This window comes from Haliotis cracherodii, unplaced genomic scaffold, assembly GCF_022045235.1.
Source record: "Haliotis cracherodii isolate W230 unplaced genomic scaffold, xgHalCrac1.p SCAF_14, whole genome shotgun sequence".
NCBI lineage: Eukaryota > Metazoa > Mollusca > Gastropoda > Lepetellida > Haliotidae > Haliotis > Haliotis cracherodii.
The window spans coordinates 27,594,945-27,621,845 of NW_027266269.1; the positions used below are offsets into that span (position 1 = coordinate 27,594,945).

General features: G+C 40.5%; 2 protein-coding genes across 3 annotated transcripts; both read left to right on the top strand.

Moving 5' to 3' along the window:
* Positions 1-739: 739 nt before the first annotated feature.
* Positions 740-5,450, top strand: LOC139460884 (alpha-latrocrustotoxin-Lt1a-like). The gene is made up of 3 exons (XM_071242359.1): positions 740-842; positions 2,063-2,227; positions 4,312-5,450. The coding sequence occupies exons 1-3, from the start codon at positions 740-742 to the stop codon at positions 5,448-5,450; spliced, it is 1,407 nt and encodes a 468-aa protein (XP_071098460.1).
* A 10,813-nt stretch (positions 5,451-16,263) lies between these two features.
* LOC139460663 (uncharacterized) lies at positions 16,264-26,622 on the top strand. 2 transcript variants are annotated; one of them, XM_071242142.1, is made up of 3 exons: positions 16,264-16,359; positions 21,341-21,520; positions 22,426-26,622. In XM_071242142.1, the coding sequence occupies exons 1-3, from the start codon at positions 16,269-16,271 to the stop codon at positions 24,744-24,746; spliced, it is 2,592 nt and encodes an 863-aa protein (XP_071098243.1). In that variant the 5' UTR covers positions 16,264-16,268; the 3' UTR covers positions 24,747-26,622. The 2 variants fall into 2 exon arrangements, with proteins under 2 accessions (XP_071098243.1, XP_071098244.1); XM_071242143.1 differs by having other exon boundaries at positions 16,283-16,363.
* The last annotated feature ends 279 nt before the right edge of the window (positions 26,623-26,901 follow it).

A 26,901-nucleotide genomic window follows, 5' to 3' on the forward strand; every position in this document is an offset into this window, starting at 1 on the left:
TTTTGGGCAAATTGCACGCTTTTTTCTCAATTGATCAAATGTTCCCCGTTTTATCGACCGAATACGTTCGGTTTGGAACGTAGGATACGCAAAAGTACCTTTTCAGACGAAAATTAACTCTTCATAATAAAATATTTAGAAAAATGTGTGGTATCGTTTTTTTTGGACATTAGTTTAATACCAATACATATTTTTTTTTAAAAAGAACAACGTATGAAGTCTCCGACTTCTGCCTCTCTGCTGTCCGGGTACAGCCCACTGTGTCCGAGTACCACCAAAGCTGTCGCCAAGCTAACAGTATCCAGGTTCAGACAAGCAAGATGATGAAAGTTCTTCTACCAGTATGCTTATCGCATCGTTAAACGATTGAATTATAAGCATTTGTTTTATTTATGCACTCCGGGATAAGAAACTTATAGTCCATAGACGTCACTATATTTGTACGCGGATTTATTAATATTTCAGCAATAATAACTTCACAGACTACTTATTTAATCATAACAACTAAAAACACTTGTAAAAAGCAATACAAAATCAGCGTTAGGATGCCCAATCCACACACATTATCAGCCTCTGGTCCGATAGTGGGAGCGACCTTCTCTTGCGATTTATGGTAACATAAAGACATGGAATCTGGAATCGTAGCAATATGTACATGATGCATATCCAAAGAGAAAACAAAAAAATTAATTACATTTAATACTCAAACTCACTACATCTTTTCTTTCAGATTATCATCATGATTTCGACGGTGGCATATTACATCATGGGTGTTGCTTTTATTCTTCTCGAGATCGGAGTGATCCTATATTTAGGTCGGAATCAGGGCATATTTCTTGCAGGTAAGATCAATATTTCCTTAAAATGATCTACCCCGGATCTTCACAGGTCAACAATTATATTTGTACCTTTATCAAGCAATTGATCCGCAAGAGGTTAAGACATGGATAGAACTTAGGGAACCCATGTTAAATGTTCTGTATGTCTTGGGGTAAGGCTGTTTGTTTGGGGGAGTGTGGGGTGGTCGACACGACGTATTTTTTCAGTGGTGCCGAAAGATAATGATTCCGTTCGTCGCATTTTACAACAAGCATGGGTTGCTGAGGACCTATTCCACCCCGGATCTTCACACGTTTAGCATCTCGTTATGTCCTGTCAGTGACTCTAGACAGACATACTCTAAACGAAATTTCATGCTCAGTAGTGGTTTTTACTTTCGCGAGCGCCCCTGTATTGACGCGAAAGACGACCACTGACAAAGTTATTTCTGCGCTTTAACCAATACTATGAACATTATGTGCAGGCAACTGTCTTTTCCCGATATGGTAGTATAGCCACTAAAAAACAAGTTTAACTTGGAACAGTACTGTCTGTTGTGACTTTAGCCGCCGTCCGACTGTTGTCTGACTAATCTTTGACCTTGTATAATATATTAATGCCCATATTCCTGGTAAAATGTGGGATGTTTAGGTACCGTTTTGGAGAAATGACACTTTTTGTTTCGTATTAAAGGTCTCCAGCATAATTATGATAGAGAAGTGATCACGTTAAATCGCTGAGACTCGCTATATACAACATGATATTCACCATCCTAAAACACACTCACGAAATAACCTCTATTAATTTGATATTAGTGTTTAGTTGGGTGTAAACATCTGTCTAAGGAACAGAGTGAGTGAGTTGGGTTTAACGCCGCTTTTAACATTATTCCAGTTATATCACGGCGTGTCAGCTTAATGTGGGAGGAAAGCCCGAAGTGATGCTGGTCTCAGACGTTTACCACTTCGGTGAAACCCACGAGCACGGGTATGGTGCTGACAAACCAAGAAACATAATCGGAGTGATCCGGGATTCGAACCCACAATCATAGGTTTCTGGCGTGCTCAGCGAATTGCGGCGCCTTAGACGACTGGGCCACCCGTGCTCCACCTAAGGAACAGAAAATCCATGTATATTAGTTATTTTACTTCACAATTCCACTTAGATGCTATTCCCGTTATTATTTTCACTTATCTTAGTTATATTTTCCATAAGCTCTCCCTTCACATTACCTCTTTTTCAGGTGAAGTGCGTTTTGGATTAATGACATTGTCAAGGGACTCAAATGTCGGTGACATCGCACTAGCATCTGGATACCTGCTGCTTATAACAGCAGCATTCCTGAATGGTGATATGGTCACAGAGAGCTTCATAGTACTTGGATTTGTGCTGTGGTTTGTAGACGAAGGTAAGTATATCATGAAGATGTCATAAAGTTCATAGAATGAACCGCCAATGTCCACATGTACAAACCTTGGCTCGCATCTGTGAACGATTGGCTCGGGGATGCATCTAGCGTGTCCCTTCCGGAGGCGATGGCGATGGATACGTGGCAATTTGAGTGAGTTAAATGTTGAAAATCACATCGGCACTATTTCAGCCATATCGTGATTATAAAATGTTATACAAAAGAAATGCATTGAAACTATAGAATGATGTCAACAGAGGACTATAAAATAACTAGAATATCACAGATTATTATCTAAAACTAGCTTCTAATCATAAAAACATATCACTATATATACACCCATGTACAAAAGTTAAGCGCCACCCACCATATTTGTGAGCTGTTACTTTTGGCACTTAATGATGACTATTATAACGAGATGTACGATTGCTATAAGCCGTATATGTGAACCTCATGTGATGCAACAGTTGTCCCAAAGCAAGTTTATCTTGTGTTCCAAAAGAATATGAGCAGAGAGGAATATTACCGAAGACCAGAAATTGAAGGATTAGAAAAAATGAATATCTTTTTTTGTCATGTAACTGTCATGATATCAGCAGACCATATCAGGTGTCACATAGACACCCTAGGGAGTGCAGAGTCTATTGCAAGACAGAAACGACAGTAACGTGTGTATGATCCACGGTCATTGACCACAGCTTCAACCTACGCCTCATACTCATTACAAGTCGTTGAATGCTTCTCTGAGGCAAACGGATCCATTCTTCATGAAGTGTGGCTTCAAGTCCAACAGGGGGATCACGATGTCTGAATTTCCGACAAAGAATGTCCCAGAGATGCTCAATCGGATTAAGATCCGGACTACAGGTCGGCCAAGGAAGAGTGGCAATAGCTTCTTGACGCAAATAAGCCAGAACTGCACGAGATCTGTGTGGTCTAGCATTGTCGTCCATGTAAACAGGTCTTGTCTGAAGAGGATGGTTGTCAAAATGAGGGACTACCACGGGACGAAGAACGGCATCTTGGTATTGTTGGCCATTCAGGTTTCCACGAATTGTCACCAGCGGAAGTTTGCAGCCAAAGGAAACACAACCCCATATCACGACAGGGGAACTGCAGCAACACGTAAAGCAGGCTTTCCTTGTGGTATCTGGACAAATTTGGGTTCATGAAACTATGGAAGCCTAATTCAGTCATACATAATCATATTTCGTATTTCTGATTCCCACACGTGAATTTAGGAGACTATGAATACAGTGGCGCTTAACTTTTATGCATGCGTATATAACAATACATAATAAAAAAGGCTATAAATCACCAGCAATTGAAGGTAGATCACCATACTGGGGACCATGTCTGAAGTCAGCCACAGGGATACTGGTTCAACAGCACAATGCCCGGCCCAAACTGCTCGATTCAAGACTTACTCACCATCAATAACGTACCCTTGTTGCCCCACACCACAAGAACAACTCTAGGGCCATCTTGGGCCGAATATAAGACAATGTCCAAACCTGCCAGACAGCGAACAACAGCTCGGGCATGCGTTATGGGAGGAAGGGGAACGCATACCCATTGTATCCGTGTTGATCTGGGTTAGAATTGATCTTCAGCAACCGATGCTTGCCGTAAGGCAAACGGGATCGGGTGGTCGGGCTCGCTGACTTGGTTGATACATGTCATCGTATCCAAATTGCGTGGACCAATGATCATGATGTCATTCACTTGATCGCCTGGTCAATCCTCGATTATTTACAAACCGCCGCCATGCAGCTGAAATATTGCTGAGTGCGGCGTTAAACAACAAACAAAAACGACAAGCACAGTCGTCATTTACGGCAAGCATGAGTGGCGGAAGACCTATTCCATCCCGGATCTTCACGTGTACCAGTAACTGTCTGTTCGTCCAACAAAGAAGCACCGAGACCGACAGTCAGACGAACCTGAACATGTTAAACACAACTCTTTATAGAACTGTAGAACATATAATTGAAAACGATGATGTATATGTTGATGATAATGTCAGTAATATAGTACTTTTGTAGATTCATCATTTTTCAGAAAACTAATATTCATCGTTTCAGGTGACATGATATCGACTATATTGAAAGTGGTAGCTATACTTTATTCGTTAATCCTAATCATTCATGGCCAACCCAACATGAGAGAAGCTGATGGTGAAAATGACTCGGGGCCTTCTGACCGTGGTAGACATGGGTGTAACCAAGGCTCCACGACTGCCGTGACTGGGGGAACAGCAGGGGTAGCTATCGCGGCAGGCACTGTACACGGCAACATAACAACTACTGAAAATACAAGTGGAAACAAAGTGGACGTGTCTGGTAATATGAGTGGACTCGGACAGATGGGCAACGGTTTGCTTGGGGAGGGTCATACATCTACTTCCATTAAATCTGATCAATTACGTGACGTGAACGTCAAAACAGATGTCAAAGATAATGATTTCGCAATAACTGATTCTACTATCACAAGTGCTTTGTTGGAGAATATGTCTGGAGCTAAAATCAACATGCAAAATGTGACCATTGGCAAAGGTGTTTCTGAGCAGACAACAGTTGGCAGGAAGACCGACATGCAAGAACATCATACATCGTCCTCATTGGTTGAGGTTGAAGCTAAGATAGATATCCTGACAACAACAATTAATCAACTGTATGACATTGTTCTGAAGAAAGAGGAAGGCAACTCATCTCGTGATATTGACGATCCCATGTCCACAGATCGTAGTGAAACTACACCAGAGCATGCACCCCAGGGCAAGCACGCACGTGGCAGGTCGCCCTTAATGAATGCCGCAAGAGCTGGAAATAAAGAAGACTTTTTTAAGCTGCTACAAACACAAAAAATAAATTCGGAAAAGACAGACTATAAGGGCAACACCATTCTTCATCTGGCATGTCTAGGGGGTAATTTAGATATTGTCAAACATCTGGTGGAGAAAGAGGGCTTATCCTTACAACGTAATGGTCAGCACAATATGTTGCCGCTCGTGATTGCAGCGGAGCGAGGGTATGAAGAGATGTTTAGGTACTTTGTAAAAAAAGACACTAATCTGGATGGTCTTGACCAGGGCCACATGCATCACCACTATGAAGGCTGGTACCACAATTGTTCTTCTAAAAAATGTGCCTTAGCGCGTGTCTACTTCGAGATAATATATCATCGATACATGACATTCTTAAAGAAAACATTCATAACTTAAGCCATCGTTGCAATTTGATGTGCAGAAATACACCACAAACAAACAACGTTAAACAAGCTTACAGAAAATATTGATTGTTGCAAGACTTTCGTTGAACCTTGACTGAGTGGACATCTCATCCTTAACTACTGGCATGTCTGGGTGGTAATTTAGATATTGTCAAACATCTGGTGGAGTATGAGGGCTTATCTTCACAACTTCAGGCTCAGCACAATATGTTGCCTTTCGTGATTGCAGCGGAGCGAGGGTACGAAGAGATGTTTAGGTACTTTGTAAAAAGAGTGTCTACTTCAAAATGATATATCATCGACACTTGACATTCTTAAAGAAGTCAGTTTGAACTTAAGCCGTCGCTGCAAATCGCTGTGCAGAAATACACCACAAACAAACAACGTTAAACAAGCTTACAGAAAATATTGATTGTTGCAAGACTTTCGTTGAACCTTGACTGAGTGGACATCTCATCCTTAACTACTGGCATGTCTGGGTGGTAATTTAGATATTGTCAAACATCTGGTGGAGTATGAGGGCTTATCTTCACAACTTCAGGCTCAGCACAATATGTTGCCTTTCGTGATTGCAGCGGAGCGAGGGTACGAAGAGATGTTTAGGTACTTTGTAAAAAGAGTGTCTACTTCAAAATGATATATCATCGACACTTGACATTCTTAAAGAAGTCAGTTTGAACTTAAGTCGTCGCTGCAAATCGCTGTGCAGAAATACACCACAAACAAACAACGTTAAACAAGCTTACAGAAAATATTGATTGTTGCAAACTTTCGTTGAACCTTGACTGAGTGGACTTTGCAATTGCAAGGGATTCGGATTATCAAACGGAAAATCTAAAAATAATCCTTAACGACTTGAAAGAATTGGCCTGTATCATAAATTTTAAATACTAGACTGTATCTGAATAACTAATTGTTTTTTTGAAGATTTGGTGTCGATTTTCGGCCGTTTCAAACAGTTGTAAATAGTAGTGTTATGTTCAAATATTTCACAAATTTGCTTTTGATTATGACTTGTGTAGTTATATAACGTGCTTGTAGATATTATAAATGTTCTCGTCTCTATATTGCTGAGATAATGCCGATGCGACGTTAAAATGTAACTTATTAACTTCCATTAAACGAACGTATTTAATATCGTCCCTGTGGAGGTGATGTGATTTGGGACTATGAAATACGAGCACCTGTAGAAATATATTAATTTCTACTGGAATCCGTGGAAAGGGAGTTAACTGACTATAAAGGTCCAGTTCCACAATCAGTTAACTCCCTTGCCCCGGGAAGATGAGTGAGTGAGTGAGTATGGTTTACGCCACTTTTAGCAATATTCCAGCAATATCACGGCGGGGGACACCAGAAATGGCCTTTACACATTGTACCCATTTCGGGAATCGAACCCGGGTCTTCGGCGTGACAAGCGAACGCTTTAACCACTAGGCTACCCGACCGCCCCCTCGGGAAGATGATCTCGTGTAGCTTACACAACTTACCAAGCTTGCACTTTGAACCTATGTGATGCGTTTCACTATTGATTGTCCCGTATCTCATGCAGTTTATACAACTTGCCCAGCTTGTGTGTTTTCAGTTGTGTTTTCTAAGTGAGGAGGGGAAGGGGGGACACGGGTGGCCCAGTCGTCTAAGGCGCCGCAATTCGCTGTGCAGTGTTGCGTCCCTTAGGCATGCCAGAAACCTATGATCGTTGGTTCGAATCCCGGTTCACCCCGATTCTAGGTTTGTCAGCACCATACACGTGGTGCTTTCCTTCCACATTAAGCCGACACGTTGTGATAAAACTGGAATACTGTTAAAAGCGGCGTTAAACCCATCTCACTCACTCACTCACTGAGTGGGGAATCAAGAGTTTTCCCTCATTACTTTTGCATTCATTAAACATTTAAAGTCTTATTTCCCTCTTCAGTTTTCAGGAGATGTGCCCGAGTAACTTTTATTTTATTATGCAGCATTGCCCTTGGGCAAGCTCATGATACTGCTACAGGGTCTGATAATATACATTATCAAAACATTTACCGCAATCCTGTTTAGAAACCCTCTTGATGATATTTGATAAAATCTGGACGTCAGGAGAATTTCCTTCTTCATGGCGTGAGGCTATAATAGTTCCCATACCTAAACCTGGACGTGATTATACTGATCCTTCCAATTATCGACCAATTCCATTGACTAGTTGCGTTTGCAAAACCATGGAACGCAGGGTCAATAACAGATTTACCTTGTACTTAGAATCCAATAATTTAATCACAAATATCCAATGTGGATTCCGTAAAAATCGCAGTACCATTGACCACTTTGTTCGACTGGAGTCATTCGTTAAGAATGCCGTTGTAAATAAGCAGCATGCAGTGTCTATCTTTTTCGATCTAGAAAAAGCATATGACACTACATGGAAGCACGGTATTTTAAAAGACTTACATGACTTTGGATTGCGAGGTCGTTTGCCTCAATTTATATCCAGGTTTTTAACTGACAGACAATTTCAAGTCTGCGTGGGTTCTACCCTGTCTGATCATTATAATCAGGATCAGGGTGTCCAACAAGGCAGTATTTTGTCTGTCACATTGTTCAGTATTAAAATAAATAGCCTTTCTAAGGTTTTAAATGACTCCATTGATGGATCTCTATTCGTGGATGATTTTAACATTTCATGTCGTGGTAAAAACATGCATACTATCGAAAGACAATTACAAATGTGTCTAAATAAGATAAATAAATGGTCGTTGGAAAATGGTTTTAAGTTTTCAAAATCGAAAACAAATTGTAGACATTTTTGTAGGAAATACAAACCTCATAAAGACCCTGATCTAGTTTTAGATAGCACTCCAATTAAAGTTTTAAAAGAGGCTAAGTTCCTTGGTATTTTATTTTGATCACCATTTAGCCTTTTTACCACACATAAAATATTTGAAAAATAAATGCCTGAAGGCCCTTGACCTACTGAAAATTATTTCAAATTCCAAGTAGGGAGGGAATCAGAAAACCCTACTCCAATTATACAGAGCTCTAATTCGCTCTAAAGTGGATTATAGCTCCATCATCTATGGTGAAGCCTGCAAAAGCAACCTTAAACTGTTGGATACTATCCATCATCAAGGTCTAAGACTAGGTCTTGGATCTTTCCGAACTTCTCCTATTCACAGTCTGTACGTTGAGGCTGATGAGCCATCTCTTAAACAACGCCGAATTAAATTATCCTTACAGTATGTCTCTAAATTACGCTCTAATAACTCGAATCCAGCATATGACCTTTTTTTAAAATCTCTATAATAAAAAATCATCGATTGGAATAAGACTTCAATCTGATTTTTCAGCCGCTAAAATTAATCTTGAAGCTATAGCCCCCACGCAGCTTTTGTCTTCTCCACCTTGGCAGTTAATAAAGCCAAAGGTGGATCTGACATTAACTAAATTAAAGAAATCGGAAACAAACCAACGTATTCATCAACAAAAATATAATGAATTAAGAAACACATATAATACTTACAAATCTATATTTACTGATGGATCCAAGGATAGTGGCGCTGTTGCCAGCGCCACTGTCATTGCATCCAGGACTATCTCCTCCTGGTTACCCCATAATAGTTCTATTTTCACAGCAGAGGCCAATGCCATTTTAACAGCTTTACAATATATCAGTAAACCGTCAAAATATAAGACATTTATCATATTTTCCGATTCTCTTTCTTGCCTGCAGGCTATCCATAACATATCATGTCAACAACCACTTTTAATCAAAATTATTGAATTATTTAATGACCTTTCTACTGGCCAATACGACATCGTCTTTTGTTGGTTGCCCAGTAATGTGGGAATTAAAGGCAACACAATGGCTGATGATGCAGCAAAAGCAGCACTCAACAATTCTGTGACACCGGTTCTTATCCCATACACTGATTATAAACCTGTAATCAGATCTTATATTCGTGATCTGATGCAAAAGAAGTGGGACACCCAAGTAGGTATCAATAAATTACATGAAATTAAACCAAATATCGGTTATACCTACTTGGGCTGTCAGTCCAGATTTGAAGAGGTCATTATGCGACGATGTCGTATTGGCCATTCTAGATATACAAATGAGTAGTTGTTAAAAGGTGAGGATCCTCCGTTTTGTATCCCTTGTGATGAAGGAATCACGGTCAAGCATGTCCTGCTTGACTGCATTGATTTTTCAATCACAAAGGATAAATATTTTAGTGTCAAAACACTTAAGGACCTTTTTAATGATGTTAATTCTCATTTGATATTAAACTTTTTAAAAGAAATAGAACTTGTTCATAAATTTTGATGTACTGAATGTATTATTTTATATATTGGTATATATTGGTAGCGCTAACTTAGATTGTGTGTAGCTGTACCCTCGAGGGGGGTTGAAGTAGCATAAAGTTATTGTCCCCCTAAGAGGGTATGTAAGTCCCAAATCATTCAAAGTATTTTTATGCACACCAGACTTTTAAAACGTAGCGTTTTTGTCATTTTAATCTCAGGCTCAACTGGTAAACTATGGCCAGTGACTGAATTGATGATATAAATCCTGCCGGGGTCCATGCAGGAAGCAAAGGCACTGTAAGTCCCCATGGTCCCTAGTATGGTGATCTCCCTTTAGTTACTGACGATCTCTAGCCCATTTTTATCTTGTGTTGTTCAATAATACTTCTGTCTTTTATATATTCTCAACTAGTTTTAAATAGTCTCTGTGCTATTCCAGTTATTGTACTGTCCATCGTTGACAGCTTTTTATATTGTATAAATATATGTATCATTAATGTACTTCTCGTCACGATATGGCTGAAATACTGCCGATGTGACGTTAACGTTAAATCTTAACCCACTCACTCAATTATTATGCAGCCTTTTAATTAGACATTCCTTTGTATGCCGCTTTTACACTTATGATTTGTTAGTTTGTTTGTTGTTTAAACGCCGCCCTCAGCAATATTCCAGCTATATCACGGCGGTCTGTAAATAATCGAGTCTGGGCCAGAAAATCTGGTGATTGACATCATGAGCATCGATTGACGCAATTTGGATACGATTACATGCGTCAACCAAGTCAGCGAGCCTGACCACCCGATCCCGTTAGTCGCCTTTTACGACAAGCATAGTCGCCTTTTACTGTAAGCATGGTACACTTATAGCAAAGATCTCACCCTGCAGCAAGATAGTTGATGAAACGTCAAGCGTTTTTACTTCCTGGCCGCTGGCAATTCATGTTGATAGTAAGTAATACTTATTGCATGATTGTTCAGCAACGAATTGTAACGTGCCAATGATAAAATAGCACCTCCTTTCATAAGATTATGTAATGTTCTTTAATAAAACGTATACAACTTCTGTCCTTGTGCTGTGTGATGATGTCATTGGAACAGCTGCATGAAGACTTGACCACCTCTGTGGTCTAGTGAGTGAGTGAGTTAAAATTTGAATACACATTTTAGCCCTATTGTGACTATAAAAAAAGTTGTAAAATAAGGAAGGACAGTAAAATAACAAGACTTATCGCATAATTTATTTAAAACTAGTAAATAACCATAAAAGTATATCACTAAACATAAGAATACATTATAAAAGAGCGGAGGGTCTTGGGTTCGAGTGAGTGAGTGAGTTGGGATTAACGCTTTTTGACATTATTCCAGTTATATCACGGCGTGTCAGCTTAATGTAGGAGGAAAGCCCGAGGTGATGCAGGTCTCAGACGTTTACCACTTCGGTGAAACCCACGAGCATTGGTAAAGTGCTGACAAACCTAGAAACATAATCAGGGCGAACCGGGATTCGAACCCACAATCATAGGTTTCTGGCGTGCTCAAGGGACGCAAGTCTGCACAGCGAATCACGGCGCCTTAGACGACTAGGCCTCCTCGCCACCATACAGGGAGTGTGAGCATAAAATGTGTGAGAGTGAAACATATGCGGCACATCCCATCATTTAGATGTCAACAATACATATTAAACATATTCACGGTCCAAAGGCCCTCTTCTGGTGTCCCCCGACATGATATTGCTGGAATATTGTCAAAAGCGGTGTAAAACCAAACTCACTCACTCACTTACAGTCCAAAGTATACTCCAGCTTAAACGCATAAGCAACACGTAAAAACAATGAATGACAACATTTAAGTGAACTATCCACCATAATTTGGTCAAGTCACTGAAGCGAACCTAAAACAAAAAAAGAGAAGAGTGGATGAACAGAATACCAACTCCCTCTTTTTATTACCACGTTTTGTTTGTTGTTTAAAGCCGCACTATTCCAACTAAATGACGGTAATAATAATAATAATAATAATAATAATAATAATAATAACGGTAACATAATCGACGATCCAGTGATTGACATGCGCATCGATCCATGCAACTGAAATGCGATGACGTGCAGCATGCCTGACCACCCGATCATTTTAGTCGCCTCTAATGACAAGCACTTGCTTTACGGCAAGCATGGGTTGCTGAAGACCTATTCTACCCCGGATCTTCACGAGTCTGTTAACTTCAGTTACCGTTACCGATTAACATAAGCATCGATCCACGCAATTGGGATACGATGACATGCATCAACCAAGTCAGCGAGTCTGACCACCCGATCCCGTCAGTCGCCTCTTACGACAAGCATAGTCGCCTATTACGACAAGCACTTACTTTACGGCAAGCATGGGTTGCTGAAGAGCTATTCTACCCCGGATCTTCACGGGTCAGACGGAATGTGATGGGGCTTGCCGAGATATTCTAAACGTGATAATGTTACAGTGAAAAGAAGCAGGTCCAACAGTAATACAATGCTGTTTTGGTCGACATAAGTTACACTTAATTCTTCGCTGTAGAAAAATATAACCACAGACCTGTTATTATAGTCCTTTCATCCATGATAGTTTATATGCCTGTAAAGACATCAAAAAGGCATGAGCATAATTAAATGAGCGAATTATCACGTTTTGTCGCACATCCCTTACGGTAAAGTTATATCCTATAATAAATATATAGAGAATACTACACTCATTCTCATCAGATACCATTTTTACGAAACGAGTGGACTTTCTATGGTATCTGACCGAGCGAAGAATTTACTTTATTTGATTACTAAAACCATGGAACAAAATATTCGTTTTATGTGATCCCTTGATCAGAAACAGAACAGGGATGTCACAGAGGACAAGAGATGAAAATATCAGGATGTGATAGTACTGTCACCGAAAACAAAGAGGCTTAGCTGCAGAGCATATTTAAAAATTATCACAAAGTGGGCTTCCGTTCAGGTTTAAGTTATTGGAAACAATACTTCCACATAGAAAATATGAATAAACTAACAATTATGGGTTCTCATACTGTAACACATGTTCTGATATTATTGCAAGAGATTCGAATATCTTACTTTGGTTTGTTTGCTGGTAAAGGCATAGTTTGAGCAGGCTTACAGTCAATTTCTAAAATTTCAAATGAGTGAGTTGGGTTTAACGCCGATTTTAACATAGTCCAGTTATATCACGGCGTGTCAGCTTAATGTGGGATGAAAGCCCGAAGTGATGCAGGTCTCAGACGTTTACCACTTCGGTGAAACCTACGAGCACGGGTATGGCACTGACACACCTAGAAACATAATCGGGGCGAACAGGGATTCGAACCCACAATCATAGGTTTCTGGCGTGCCCAAGGGACGCAACTCTGCACAGCGAATCGCGGCGGTTTAGACGACTGGGCCACCTGTGCCCCCCTCAAATTTCAAATGGCACAACAGGATTACATCACCTAGAAAGGCTCGCTGGTTATCTCAGCCGGTCACCGTTTTCAAAATCCCCGAGAAGCTTACCTCATGCTTGTTGTGGTGTAGTTTACCAGTAATTAATTTGATACTTATAATCGACAGGGAGTACGTATTATCAAAAAATGGCCAGAGAGAAAGACTCCCTAGGTGAGGTGAGGTGAAATGGGGTTTAACGTCGCGTTCAGGATTATTGCACTTATATAGCGACGTGCATGCGTGGCTGTGTGTACTAGTCCAGACTGATGCCGATTTATAGTGCTAGCTCACTGAGATACCATGCCGCAGTTTAACATGAATACCCCACTCAGACACAGTATACTGACTCCGACGTTATGTTTGTCATTGTGAGTAGAAATATATTTGTTTACGTCTGTAGAGCTCAATAGTTTCGCGAGAGCTTGTAGTTCCAGGAAAGGGTGTATCGCTGACCTAAATTTGCACAGTATACTGACTCCGAGCCGACCAGTCCTTGTTTTAGCCCCTCAATGCCGAGCGCCAGACAGGGTAAGAACAAGTACTATCTTTTAACGTCTTTTGGTATGACGCGGCCGGAGATCGAACCCCGGACCTTCCGCTCTCCGGGCGGACGCTCTACCACTAGACCACGGAGGCGGTCTCTTCCTAGCCAATGAATGTTTTTATAATGAATGACATCAGTATGAGATATCAATGTTGATTGATCATGCATACGACTATATGGTGTATACTGTATACCTATGTGTATATCTCTTATGTTCTTTTTAGCCTCGGTAGTAAACCTCACACTTGTTCACCCAGGCCCGTATGAAGTAATTTCAGCGCCCGAAAGTGCCCGACACACATCAGTGCGAAGGTAGAAAGTAAATACATAATTGAATTAATTAAATTAGATTCATTTTTCGAGATATATACAAAAAGAGAACTGTTGAATTGAAACATGAAGAAGAGGATGTATGCTCTAAACCCTACCTGCGGTAATAGATACGAAATTGTATTTGAAGAGTGAAAGTTGTAAAATTTGCACTCGAAGATAACCATGATTGTATATATCTAAACGATATTAGGTCAAAAATGCTTATAAATGACCCGTCCACTTCATGCCAAAAAAACGCTAAAAGATTATACTTGTTGTTACCCTGTCTGGCGCTCGGCATTAAGGGGCTAAAACAAGGACTGGTCAGCTCAGAGTCAGTATACTGTGTCTAAGTGGGGTATTCATGTTAAACTGCGGCATGGTATCTCAGTGGGCTAGCACTATAAATCGGCATCAGTCCGGACTAGTACAAGCGGCTGCACACACGCTGTGCGTACGTCGCTATGTAAGTGAAATAAAATCCAACTCATCTCACCTCACTTCTTTACACACACACACACACACACACACACACACACACACACACACACACATACATACATACATACATGACGTGCAAATCTAGGTCAGCGATACACCCTTTCCTGGAACTACAAGCTCCCGCGAAACTGTTGAGCTCTACAGACGTAAACAAATATTTTTCTACTCACTGTGAAAAAAATAACGTAACAGTTGAATACACAGCGAGACAGTGAAACTAGCTGTCGCTGTTGATATCCAAACATGTCGTATCTCAGGGTCGGGTCACAACTCACATGACAATGTTGTATAAAAGCATTCACACGTTTAAGACGACAACAGTAAAGCTAAAGCTAAGCTTGGTGGTGAGTAGGCACGTATATTTATTCTCCTTCATGTATCTGTACTGGATCAATGTTTTTTCGCACAAATAGTTTTACTATTGACACTTATCAATGTTCAAAATGATATAATACGGAGATATATGCCACATATTTATTATTCTTTGATAATCTCCCGTTGTTTGAACATTAACCTAAGAAATGGATACGTTTTATATAGTGTGGTATGCGATATTTATTTCCTTATACAAGTGTATGAGATGAAATGTAAATTGTACTGCAGCATGTACGTATTTCCTTTTGAGCGTAATGGTCAATATTGTAATAATTATTAATATAAACAGATTAATGAATAGCCGTTTCGCTTTATTTTGAACTAAAACTAAATATATGACTTTAACAAAATGGTCACTCTTTTTTGTTAAATATATATGCACATATCTTTCGATGAATTGTCTTGGTCTTGGAATTGTCCTTCATGTCGTTCGATAGACAGAACAGCAATGTCTAAGGATTTGCCAGGTGCGTGTTAGTCACAAACGATTTACTTTTTTTTGTTTTGTATTCCTATTATCAAGGGGTTTCTCTTTTTTTGTTTATTAAATTTCTCCAAGGATGTGTAAAACATATGAATAAATATAAACCGTGCCATGTACCCTGTTAGTGGAACCTTATACGATTATCCTGATAACTCCATACCATGGAGCTTTCTTCGCACCTTTTATTCTATGTGAGTGAATGTTGGGTTTAACGCCACTTCAAACAGTATTCCAGTTATATCACGGCGTGTCAGCTGAAAGTGGGAACCCACTAGCACGGGTATGGTGCTGACAAACCTAGAAACATAATCGGGGTGAACAGGGATTCGAACCCACAATCATAGGTTTCTGGCGTGCCCAAAGGACGCAACTCTGCACAGCGAATCGCGGCGCCTTAGACGACTGGGCCACCCTGCCCACTTTTATTCTATCATTCTGAGACGAGATGAGGAGAAATAACCACATAATAGCCAACCAATACATGTCCAACATTTTTCATTTGTTTTGAAGTATTCTTTCGGGGATTTGATTACGTAAAATTGATTCCAAATAGGCGCATGTCTCGTTCAATTTCGATACACGGAAACACTAATTGTTAATCTATTCCAGACATTGTTTTCATTATTTCAAAGCATTTATGTTTTGCCCGTTTTACACATCGAGATTGTCCTTACCATGAACAAAATTAGGTGAGATATATATTAATCAAAATACTAATTCCTTCATGCATAGCGAAATAATTTTGGATACTCGCACAAGTCCGGTGAGGTTATTTGGGTTTTGAAGTCGCGTTCAACATTAATTGAGAGTACATTATTCTTTCTTTGTTTTCAGGTCTAGCATCATGTTTTGGACTGATGCAAATTTTCCAATGGATATTTCCGTGACGTACCTTAACATGGGAGAGTTCCGGGACTTGATGATCATACCTGTCAGTACGTAAGCAATCAATGCGAATACTTTTGAAAGGACGCGTTATGATAAGGTATCTTTCGTGGCCAACTACACTTGACAAAAAATAACTGTTTCCCTTTTCTTAACGTTGATGGGGGAGGTCGGGTAGCCTAGTGGTTAAAGCGTTCGCTAGTCACGCCAAAGACCCGGGTTCGATTCCCGACATGGGTACAATGTGTGAAGCCCATTTCTGGTGTCCCCTGCCGTGATATTGCTGGAATATTGCTAAAAGCGGCGTAAAACCATACTCACTCACTCACTCACTCACTTAACGTTGATGGGACCCTTAATTGGAGCCAGTGGGCTGTGTAGTAGACTAAATCTGGACACTAGGCCACGGGACTGTACTAGGGTCCATAGGGACTTACGGTACGCGTGCTACCTGCATGGATCCCCTAGGTTTACACCATGCCTCTAGCTGCTGGTATGCAGTGTAATGACAAATTAAAATGAACATGTGTACTACGATTAAACTTAGTTGTAGTTTCAAGAATTCTTTGAACGACATGGTCTTACGATACAATCTCAGGGGGACAACACTTTTATATTACGTCAACCCCAGTCTAGGGCACAGCCACCAAAAACTGAGTTAATAATTTATACACTACCAATTTAAAAATAAATAACTATGTACATCAAAACTGTTAAATCAATTCTATTTCTATTCAATTCTATTCCATGAATCAATTAATCAAACATTTTACACAAAATATATCATTGTTGTTATTATTATACTCTGGAAATAAGAAAAGCAAAAGTTGTAAAATTGTAAATATCTGATATAATGACTGTGAAATTGTACATATCTGACATTTCTGCATGGATTGGTATGGAGAAAATTAGGTATTGCAGAAAAATCGCAAAAACACACGTGAGCGCCTGGCGCCGAAACACAACAACATGACATGCACGTGCACCATCACTTGTTGGGCTATGAAAACGTTGGGTTTCATTTGCATGCTATCACAGTCCTACAGCAAGTAAACAGCGAAAATATGCAACGACTGACGGAACAACAACAACAACGCTCCCGGCCGATTGCATACAGGCAAATCTTCGGCCGTACCCAGGTTTTTCCACTTACCATTAAGCATCATTACAAGACTGTGGAACTGTTACCAGGCAACCGACTTTCCCAGATCCGGTCGACCATGTATAACTACTGGAGCACAAGACAGATTCATATGCGAAGATCCGGGTCAGAATAGGTCTTGCCGACCCATGCTTGCTGTAAAAGGCAACTATGATTGTCGTAAGAGGCGACTAACGGGATCGGGTGGTCACGCTCACTGACTTGGTTGATGCATTTCATCGTATCCAAATTGCGTGGATCGATGTTCATGATGTCATTGACTGGATTGTCTGGTCCAGACTCGATTATTTACAGACCGCCGTCATATAGAGTGCGGCGTTAAACAACAAACAAACAAATTACAAAAACAAACATTCACGTGAAAGAACCACCAAGGTCACAGAGTATGGCCACAAATGCGATGGAGACAAGTTTTGTTGACTGATTAATCACATTTCATGCTTCCCCATGCGTGTTGTTTGTAGACATCATGTTTACAGGCATCGTTGGGAACGTTATGCCTGAAACTGCATACAGGAAGAGGACAGATTTGGTGGTGGCAGTGTGATGTGGGCAGTCATCTCCTACACTGGTAGAACAGGTGCAATTTCTGGGGAATTTAACGGCACAACGTTACACGGTTGAGATTCTTCGGGCAGACGTTCTTCCCATTATGCAAAAAGCGAAAGTCATTTTCCAACAAGAAAACGCCCAAACCGAACAGCCATTTTCAGGAATCACAACATCCAGGTCCTATGGGACATGGGACACTCTTGATCAGCGCACTGGATCAACGACTGAGACCATGTCAGCAACAACCACAGAACAGTTGGCACAAGCATTGCAGGCAGGAAGAGTGGGTGACCATTCCCCAGGCCACTATTTTGGACTCTAATGGTGGCCATACAAGATATTGAAAACGGATGATCTTCAACTTGAAACATATGGAACCTGGTTCAATGACAATGATGTAATACCTGATAACAGGCTTATGGTCACTGTATCGGATAAGAGGTGGTGTCACAGATTTGTTGAGAGAGGCTTTCGCTGCAGCATCAGACATCGTGATACCCACATGGCTGGGCAACCAACAAAAGAAAACGTCAATATTGGTGCGGGCATAACCATTGTATAGTTCCAATATATCCAAGATGAATTGGATGAGCCGAGAACATGTCAAATTGGCTGAAGACAGGGCAATGAATGAGAAAATGGACTGATGGACGACCTCTGATTCCTGCTGCTGTTAGACGACGAACGGTGTTGGCTGACATGTGTTGACGTGGACCTTGAATGGTTGCACCTGCCTGTGTTGCACGTCCCTGTCGCTCACGCAGATGTGTCACCCATATAATACGGTCTTGCGCTGGAGTAGTGACCCTCGACTGTCCAGAATGAGGTTGGTCTTGGACACTGCCTGTTTGTTGATGCTAGACATATGACATCCAAAGTGCCTCGCCACTGCATTTGACATTGTTCCTGAATGAAGCATCTCAATGGCAACGCCTCTCTTGAGTTCAGTTAATAAAGCCATGTTTTCTGTCCTTTTTCAAAATCGAATTTGAAATGCTTGATGGATTTTTATATGGTGGACAAAGGATGGGCAAGGGAGAAAATGCGTGCATTTTTGCACTTGATTTGCACTAAACATGCAAGAGTTTGGTTTTACATCAATTTTAGCAATACTCCATCAATATCACCGCGGGGGACACCAGAAATGGGCTTCACACATTGTACCCATGTCAGGAATCAAACACGGGTCTTTCTCGGAGTGATGAGCGAAAGCTTTAACCACTAGGCTACCAGACCGCCCCTGCTCAAAATGAATGATATAAATAGTGAACAGTGTTTCTTCAATGCGTCGCTTTACAAAATACTATTTAGTTCATTTACCCAAGGAATAATTTCACAAACAAAAAACTTGACATGAGTCTCTTTAGAGGCTTAGTATATGATCAACAAGACAGTTGGGGCATTTCATAGGTTTAGTATAGGTATTTCCATCATGATCAATTTCACCACATCTGAAGCAAGTATCCTTGCACGTACATGAATTCTGTCCATGCCTAAATTTCTGGCACTTGAAACAGCGAGTAGGTCATGGAATGTGGAGAAAATAGAAACGTTAAGTGAACTTGGTAGTACTTTAGTATAAAAAAAATATGTGTGTCGAATTGAAATACACGGCCATCTTTGCAATATATGTACAATATGTCATTTGAATTCAATAACACCTTGCCCTCGAAGTTCTGATACAATTCCGTCAATGGTTTCATCAGCTAGACTGCAATCAAGGTCACGAATTAAGCCTTTGCTTATATATCGGGCATGGTGTGCAACACAGCATACAAGGATATTAGCTAATTTTAGTTAAAATCATCAAATTGATGGCTTGTGTTTTCTAGTACATCCTATGAAATGAGCACCAGAACGCAATTCTTGGACATCCTTCAACTCACCAGCTTTACCTTTAAGTCCCTTTTCTAAAAGAAATGATGAAAGTGACGCTATAGTTCGATCCCCCTAAGCTTCCATGACAAGAACCGAGCCCAAGTACCTCTTTCGGAATACAATTACCTCGTGACTGTTTCCTCTACAGATAAATCAAGTTCAGAATCAGATTCTGATAGTTGCCGTTTGGGTTTTCGTATTTTCTTCCCCCATGGTTGTATTTAATGTGGTTCAGCAAACCCGTTCCTTGCCCATCATGGAGCGCCAACAAGGGCGATGTCAAATGTAAGCAGTATTCTAGCACACTAACACCATAGGCATACAGGAATGTAATACTCCAGCAGCAGAATAGAATCCAGCAGATTGTCCTATGAACTACCACCTTTTGGGCATACGACTCTAGGCAAATTAGCAATTGAAACTATGCATTTGGGATTTAAGTAAAACATTATTTGGCCAAGACTAAGAGCACACTTAGATAGTACACGCAAGCAGTATACTAAATAGAAGACCCGTGAAGATCCAGGGAAGAATAGGTTTTTAGCAACCCATGTTTGCCGTAAAAGGCGACTGACTATGTCAAAGGAGGCGACTAACGAGATCGGGTGGTCAGGCTCGCTGACTTCGTTGATGCATGTCATCGTTAATCGGCGTGACGAGCGAACGCTTTAACCACCAGGCTATCCGACCGCCCCCTACCGACACAGGGGAGCAATGAGGTGCTCGTGACATATTCCACCCCAGGTCTGTTTGTGGTGTGTTGATGATACCAATAGTCACGTCATCGTCCAACAATGAGGAAATGCAATAGGTCTGTTTGTGGTGTGTTGATGATACCAATAGTCACTTCATCGTCCAACAATGAGGAAATGCAATAGTATTTTCCATACACCACCTGGAAGAGATATGTGTCCCTCCCTTTCACACATTGTACTTGGTTGTTTGTTTGTTGTTTAACGCCGCACTCAACAACAACAACAATTCCTCCCTTCTGTTGTGTTGCACCTGTTATTGCCGTTTCCCTTTTCTGGTGTGTTGCACCTGTTGTTGCACACCTGTTGTTGCACCTGTTGTTGCACACCTGTTGTTGCACACCTGTTGTTGCACACCTGTTGTTGCAATATTCCAGCTATATGACGGCGGTCTGTAAATGATCGAGTCTGGGCTAGACAATCCAGTGATTAATATCATGAGCGCCGATCCACGCAATTGGAATTGATGACATGCATCAACCAAGTCAGCGAGCGTGACCACCCGATCCCGTTAGTCGCTTCCTAAGACAACCATAGTTGCCTGTTACGACAAGTATTGGTTGCTGAAGACCTATTCTACCCCCGGAATCTTCACGGGTCTAACACATTGTAAACTGTATAATAATACATACGACATTGCTCAAGATTCAACAAAAAGATAATTATACTTTGGTTGTTTTTTTCCAGCTATAATGGTCCTGCACTACATAAACCTGTTCACCCCATCACAGAGTCCAAGGTCGTCAAGACTTTGGGATACAGCACGTACTGTTTGTTTGATGACGCCTTTCATCTATATGTTTCCCATTGACATGATGAAATACCATGCTATAGCTATCTGGTCTATGGCTAATTGTTCAACGCAAGGTATATGAAAGTTGAAAACCCTTTCAATAATTTTCTGTGTTAATTTTACGACTGCTTCACAAGAATGTGTTTATGGTGAGTGAGTGAGTTGGGTTTAACGTCGCTTTTAACAGTATTCCACTTATATCACGGCGTGTGAGCTTAATGTGGGAGGAAAGCACGAAGTGATGCAGGTCTCAGACGTTTGCCACTTCGGTGAAACCCACGAGCACGGGTATGGTGCTGACAAACCTAGAAACATAATTGGGGCGAACCGGGATTCGAACTCACAATCATAGGATTCTGGCGTGGCCAAGGGACGCAACTCTGCACAGCGAATCGTGGCGCCTCGGACGACTGGGCAACCCGTGCCCCCGAATGTGTTTATGAATCACTATCAAATAGTGATGATACCATGTTTTTGCAAAACTATCCTTTCCTGTACCACCAGTGGCAACCGCCACAAACACATGAAAGGAAAGTAAATTGTCTACCTGAAAAAACATTGGTACATATAGTACAAGTCCAAATAAGGAATTGCATAGGGCTGTATTTTGGTCAATACATGTTATGATACAATTCTCCCCGATTATGTTTCTAGGTTTGATAGCACCATACCTGTGCTCGTGGGTTTCACCGAAGTGGTAAACGTCTGAGACCTGCATCACTTCGGGCTTTCCTCCCACATTAAGCTGTCACGCCGCGTTATAACTGGAATACTGTTGAAAGCAACCTTAAACCTAACTCACTCACTCACTCACTATGATACAATTCATATTGCGGTGTGTTGTGATGTGACTTGGCTAGATTCGCCAATTCGAAATTATGCAGATTTAATTATTATTTTTATTACAGATATTATCATTTTCTTTCAAAAGATAACTCCAGTTGCATGTTAAAATAGTGCAATGTCATCTGTTTTTCAGATGGGAGAATTGCAATGCTTCTCGTTGAAGTTTTGCTTTGGGTGTTACCAGTGCGTGCATGGTTTGGATGGTATAATATCTGCATCTGTCTACCGGGACTATGGTCTGTCATAACCTTAGTGGCTACTGAACCTCGTTCTACTCATCATAGTGTGGAACCGGGGAAGGAATCTACTGCAGGAACTGAGAGCAATAAAAAGGACGAGATTGCTGAAAAAAGCCATGACATTGATAACGTGAGACAGGCGGTTCATAGTAATCATACAAAAAGAGATGACTCAAGTGACTTTCAAAATTCAGCAAGAAAGAACAAGGATTCCCTACACAGAATTGACGTTACTGGCGTTTCAGGTGGAATTGCCGATGAAGTATTTGCAAGTGCCTTTCAAAATTCGACGAGAAACGAGGATGCCCAAACCAGGCTTGTCGTTACTGGAGTCTCAGGTGGCATTGTCGGCAAAGCATTTGCAGCTGGACGTGATATCAACTATGAACCGACCATTCGTGACAATGTCGTGACAGGTCGAGGTAATATCAGTGAAAACGTTCAACAAGCAATCCAGAATCCATTGTCTGCAAGTGGGCGTTTGTCTGAAACAGACTCAGATGATGCTTCCGAGAAGCAACAGGACATAACCAACAGAACCGTCATAACAAATAATACGGTAAAGCAGGACCACACGTCTGTCACAGACTCCTCATTGTCGAATACACAAATGGCGAATATTACAATTACAGCAAACCCAGATTTGTCTTGTCTAGACAGAACAGGTAGTGGTGCCACAAGAGACTCCACCGTGTCTGCTACAGATGAAGACTGTGATGCCAAACCACGTAATGTGACGCCAGAGACCAAGAAAGACAATGTTAGAAGAACAAGAAGACAGGGGGTGAATAAAACAGTGGAAGAAACCAATCCCTCAAGGGAATTCATTCAAATAAATGCCAAGCAAGATGAGATTCTGGAAATAATAAAAGCGGTGACACCTAAAGAAATACACAGTTTACTGAAAGATGCTAAACGCGAGGCTTCTGAAGCTAGTTCTGCTATTGCCACGTTAAAAGATGTAGTGGCAAGTAACGTCCACGTCGTGGATGAAATGGATCATCTCCGCTCAAAATTTGCTGAACTTAACACAGTGGCCGATACACTAAAGGAGGCTAAAAATGAGGCTGACGCAGCTAGTTCTACTGTTGCTACGATGAAACAAGAAGTCGCAAGTACATCAAGGCAAGTAGTGGATGAAATAGAGGAACTCCGCTCCAAATTTACTGAACTTAACAGAGTGACCGATACAATAAAGGAGGCTAAACGCGAGGCTTCTGAAGCTAGTTCCACTGTTGCTACAATGAAACAAGAAGTGGCAAGTACATCAAGGCAAGTAGTGGATGAAATGGTGGAACTCCGATCCAAATTTACTGAACTTAACAGAGTGACCGATACAATAAAGGAGGCTAAACGTGAGGCTTCTGAAGCTAGTTCCACTGTTGCTACAATGAAACAAGAAATGGCAAGTACATCAAGGCAAGTAGTGGATGAAATGGAGGAACTCCGTTCAAAACTTGCTGAACTTACCACAGTTGTCGATGCACTAAAGAAAAATGTAGACACAGTGCCTGATGCAGGTGCACAGATTACAACATACGGCATCGACAGCAAACAACATGATACAGAAGCAAAGGAGAAATTTAAGAAAACTGGTCGGACCCCGATAATGCTTGCTGCACGAGTTGGGGACAAAAATGAATTTGATCGCCTTATTCAAACGCCTGGTATTGATTTGTCAGTAAGTGACAAACAAAGTAACAACCTTCTTCACATAGCTTGCCTTGGAGGGAATTCAGACATCGTATCAGATCTTCTTTCTCGAGAGATGGACATCAATGCCAGGGGTCAGTATGGTAGAACGCCGTTAATGTTGGCAGCACAGAAAGGGCACACCCCCTTGATCAATCTTCTGATCAGACATGGGGTGAATTCCAAACTTGTTGACAGAGACGGAAACAGTGCAATCCACATGGCGTGCCTTGGTGCAGAACTGAATGTTATGAAGTACCTCGTGGAAAAAGAAGGTTTTGATGTCAATGAAAAAGGAAAGAATGGAATGACCCCTGTCATGATTGCAGCTGAGAAAAGTTATGAAGATATAGTGCGTTACTTAGTTGAGAAAAACTGTGATCTGAACAGTTTGGACACAGACGGCCGAAACTGTCGTTCTTATGCTTCACAAAGTGGAAATGAAAGAATTGTAGCATATATAACTTCCAGACTACAGCAGTTGACTTTTTACGACAGGAGTGATAAGATGTTCAATGGCTAAAGCTTTAGCTTGTCATGCCAATGACATGCACCTCGGTTCAGTTCTCCACGTGGGTGCAATGTCTGAATAATAAATACAGTGAGTGAGTTGTGTTTAACGCCGCTTTTAACAGTATTCCAGCAATGTCACAGCAGGGGACACCAGAAATGGGATTAACACATTGTACCCATGTCGGGAATCGAACCCATGACGAGCGAAAGCTTTAACCAATAGGCTTCCCGACAGCCCCATTAGACAACAAAAGGGGAGGCAACAGAGTGGTGAGTTGGGTTTAACGCTGCTTTTAACAGTATTCCAGTTACATCACGGCATGTCAGCTTAATGTTGGAGGAAAGCCCAAAGTGATGCAGGTCTCAGACGTTTACAATTTAGGTGAAACTCATGAGCATGGATATGGCGCTGGCAATGGCGCTGGCAATCTTAGAAACATAATCGGGGCAAACAAGGATTCGAACCTGCAATCATAGGTTTCTGGCGTGCCCTAGGGACGCAACTCTGCACATCAAATCGCGCCACTTTAGACCACTAGGCCACCTGTGCCCCCGAATAATATATACAGTGTTGATTAAGGTGGTACACTGTATTTTGAAGAACTGCAAGATGACAATAATGATCTTTTATTGATCTTAAATTCGATATGTTTTCATCCGAATACACAGGAAAATCGAAGCTATTTGCAAGCACCGAAAACGTTAGTTAGAAAGTGTAAGTTTTACATAAATCTGCTATGTCAAGGAAGAGTATGTGAGACGTTGTAATGATTTTGATAGATAGATAGATAGATAGATAGATTTTTCTATTCGGTATTTAAGGCCACATGGCCCATTGTACAGTTGACATTTTCAGTTTCATTGGTTTAGTCACGTGATATACATGATATATAAAAACTATCGGACAGAGAATATTTGTTTCAACAACATGGCTAATGAACGTGTAACACAACAGTTGTTGGATTTTATAAGACTGATCATTAACATCTTGTTTTTAAGTTAAACATGGAATATATGTTTCTCTAAGATGTTCATACTTATCACATACTATTAAAACATGAAATTCATCCTCAATTTCTCCTAAATGGCATTTTTTTACAGATACCCATTTCAACGCCCCATATTACACATCTACGTCTTAAACGTACACAGAAAATGTTTTATGACACCCTGATGAGTTTACATACTGCCCCAATAAGCGATTTATCATCTAACATACTTATTTACTTCTCTGGTTCTATTAGCAGACTTGATATCCTTGTTATGGCTAAGGAAACGAGAAGAAGATATACCATCAGGCCTGTTTTGACTATACATATCCTGTAACATTTCTTTAAAAGAGTATAAGAACAAATTTGTATCCCCCACATATTGGGATATCCACACAAATGAATAGCCACATAAAAATAATAAATATCAGACATTGGACACCCAATTCGTTTTGCCTTTGTCATCGAGAGCTTTCAGTTGTAACTGAAATAATACCAGTAAGGATATCTTTGTGGCTCCATCCTCAGTAATTTTAACCAATATTTTGTCATTCGAAGTTGACTAAGTACATGAAGAGGATAACGTCCTGTTGCTTTTTTGGAAACATTTTTTCCAACCACTAAAAGAGCTTAAAGTAGGTAGCATGTACTTTTTCAATAGCGTCATTATATTTGGCACCCGATATAGTACAAGCTGTAGAAAAGGATACATATATATTTTGCTTGAAATTTTTTAGATAGGTATAATTGCTTTTGATGCTTGCGATGTTAGTTGTTTGCACACAACTGACCTTGATAGTGTGACAGTGCACAATTTATTATAAAATATTTCACATTTTTATATTAATCTGTATGTTTATATTTTGCACATATTTGCCATTTATATTTCATGTAATTATTTCTATGCCTTATTTGTATGTTTATATTTTGCATATATTTGCCATATATTTTATATAACTATTTCTATACTTTATTTGTATGTATATATTTTGCACATATTTGCCATATATTTCATGTAACATTGAAATGTCACTTTAATTACCCATCATGTCAAGGCCAAGCGGACCTAGCAAAACTAATTAACATCAACCATATGCTATCGCCAGTGTCTACTTAAAAATTCAATCTATTGATTTCTTGACCTGTAAATTACCTTAATGACCATTGGATAGACAT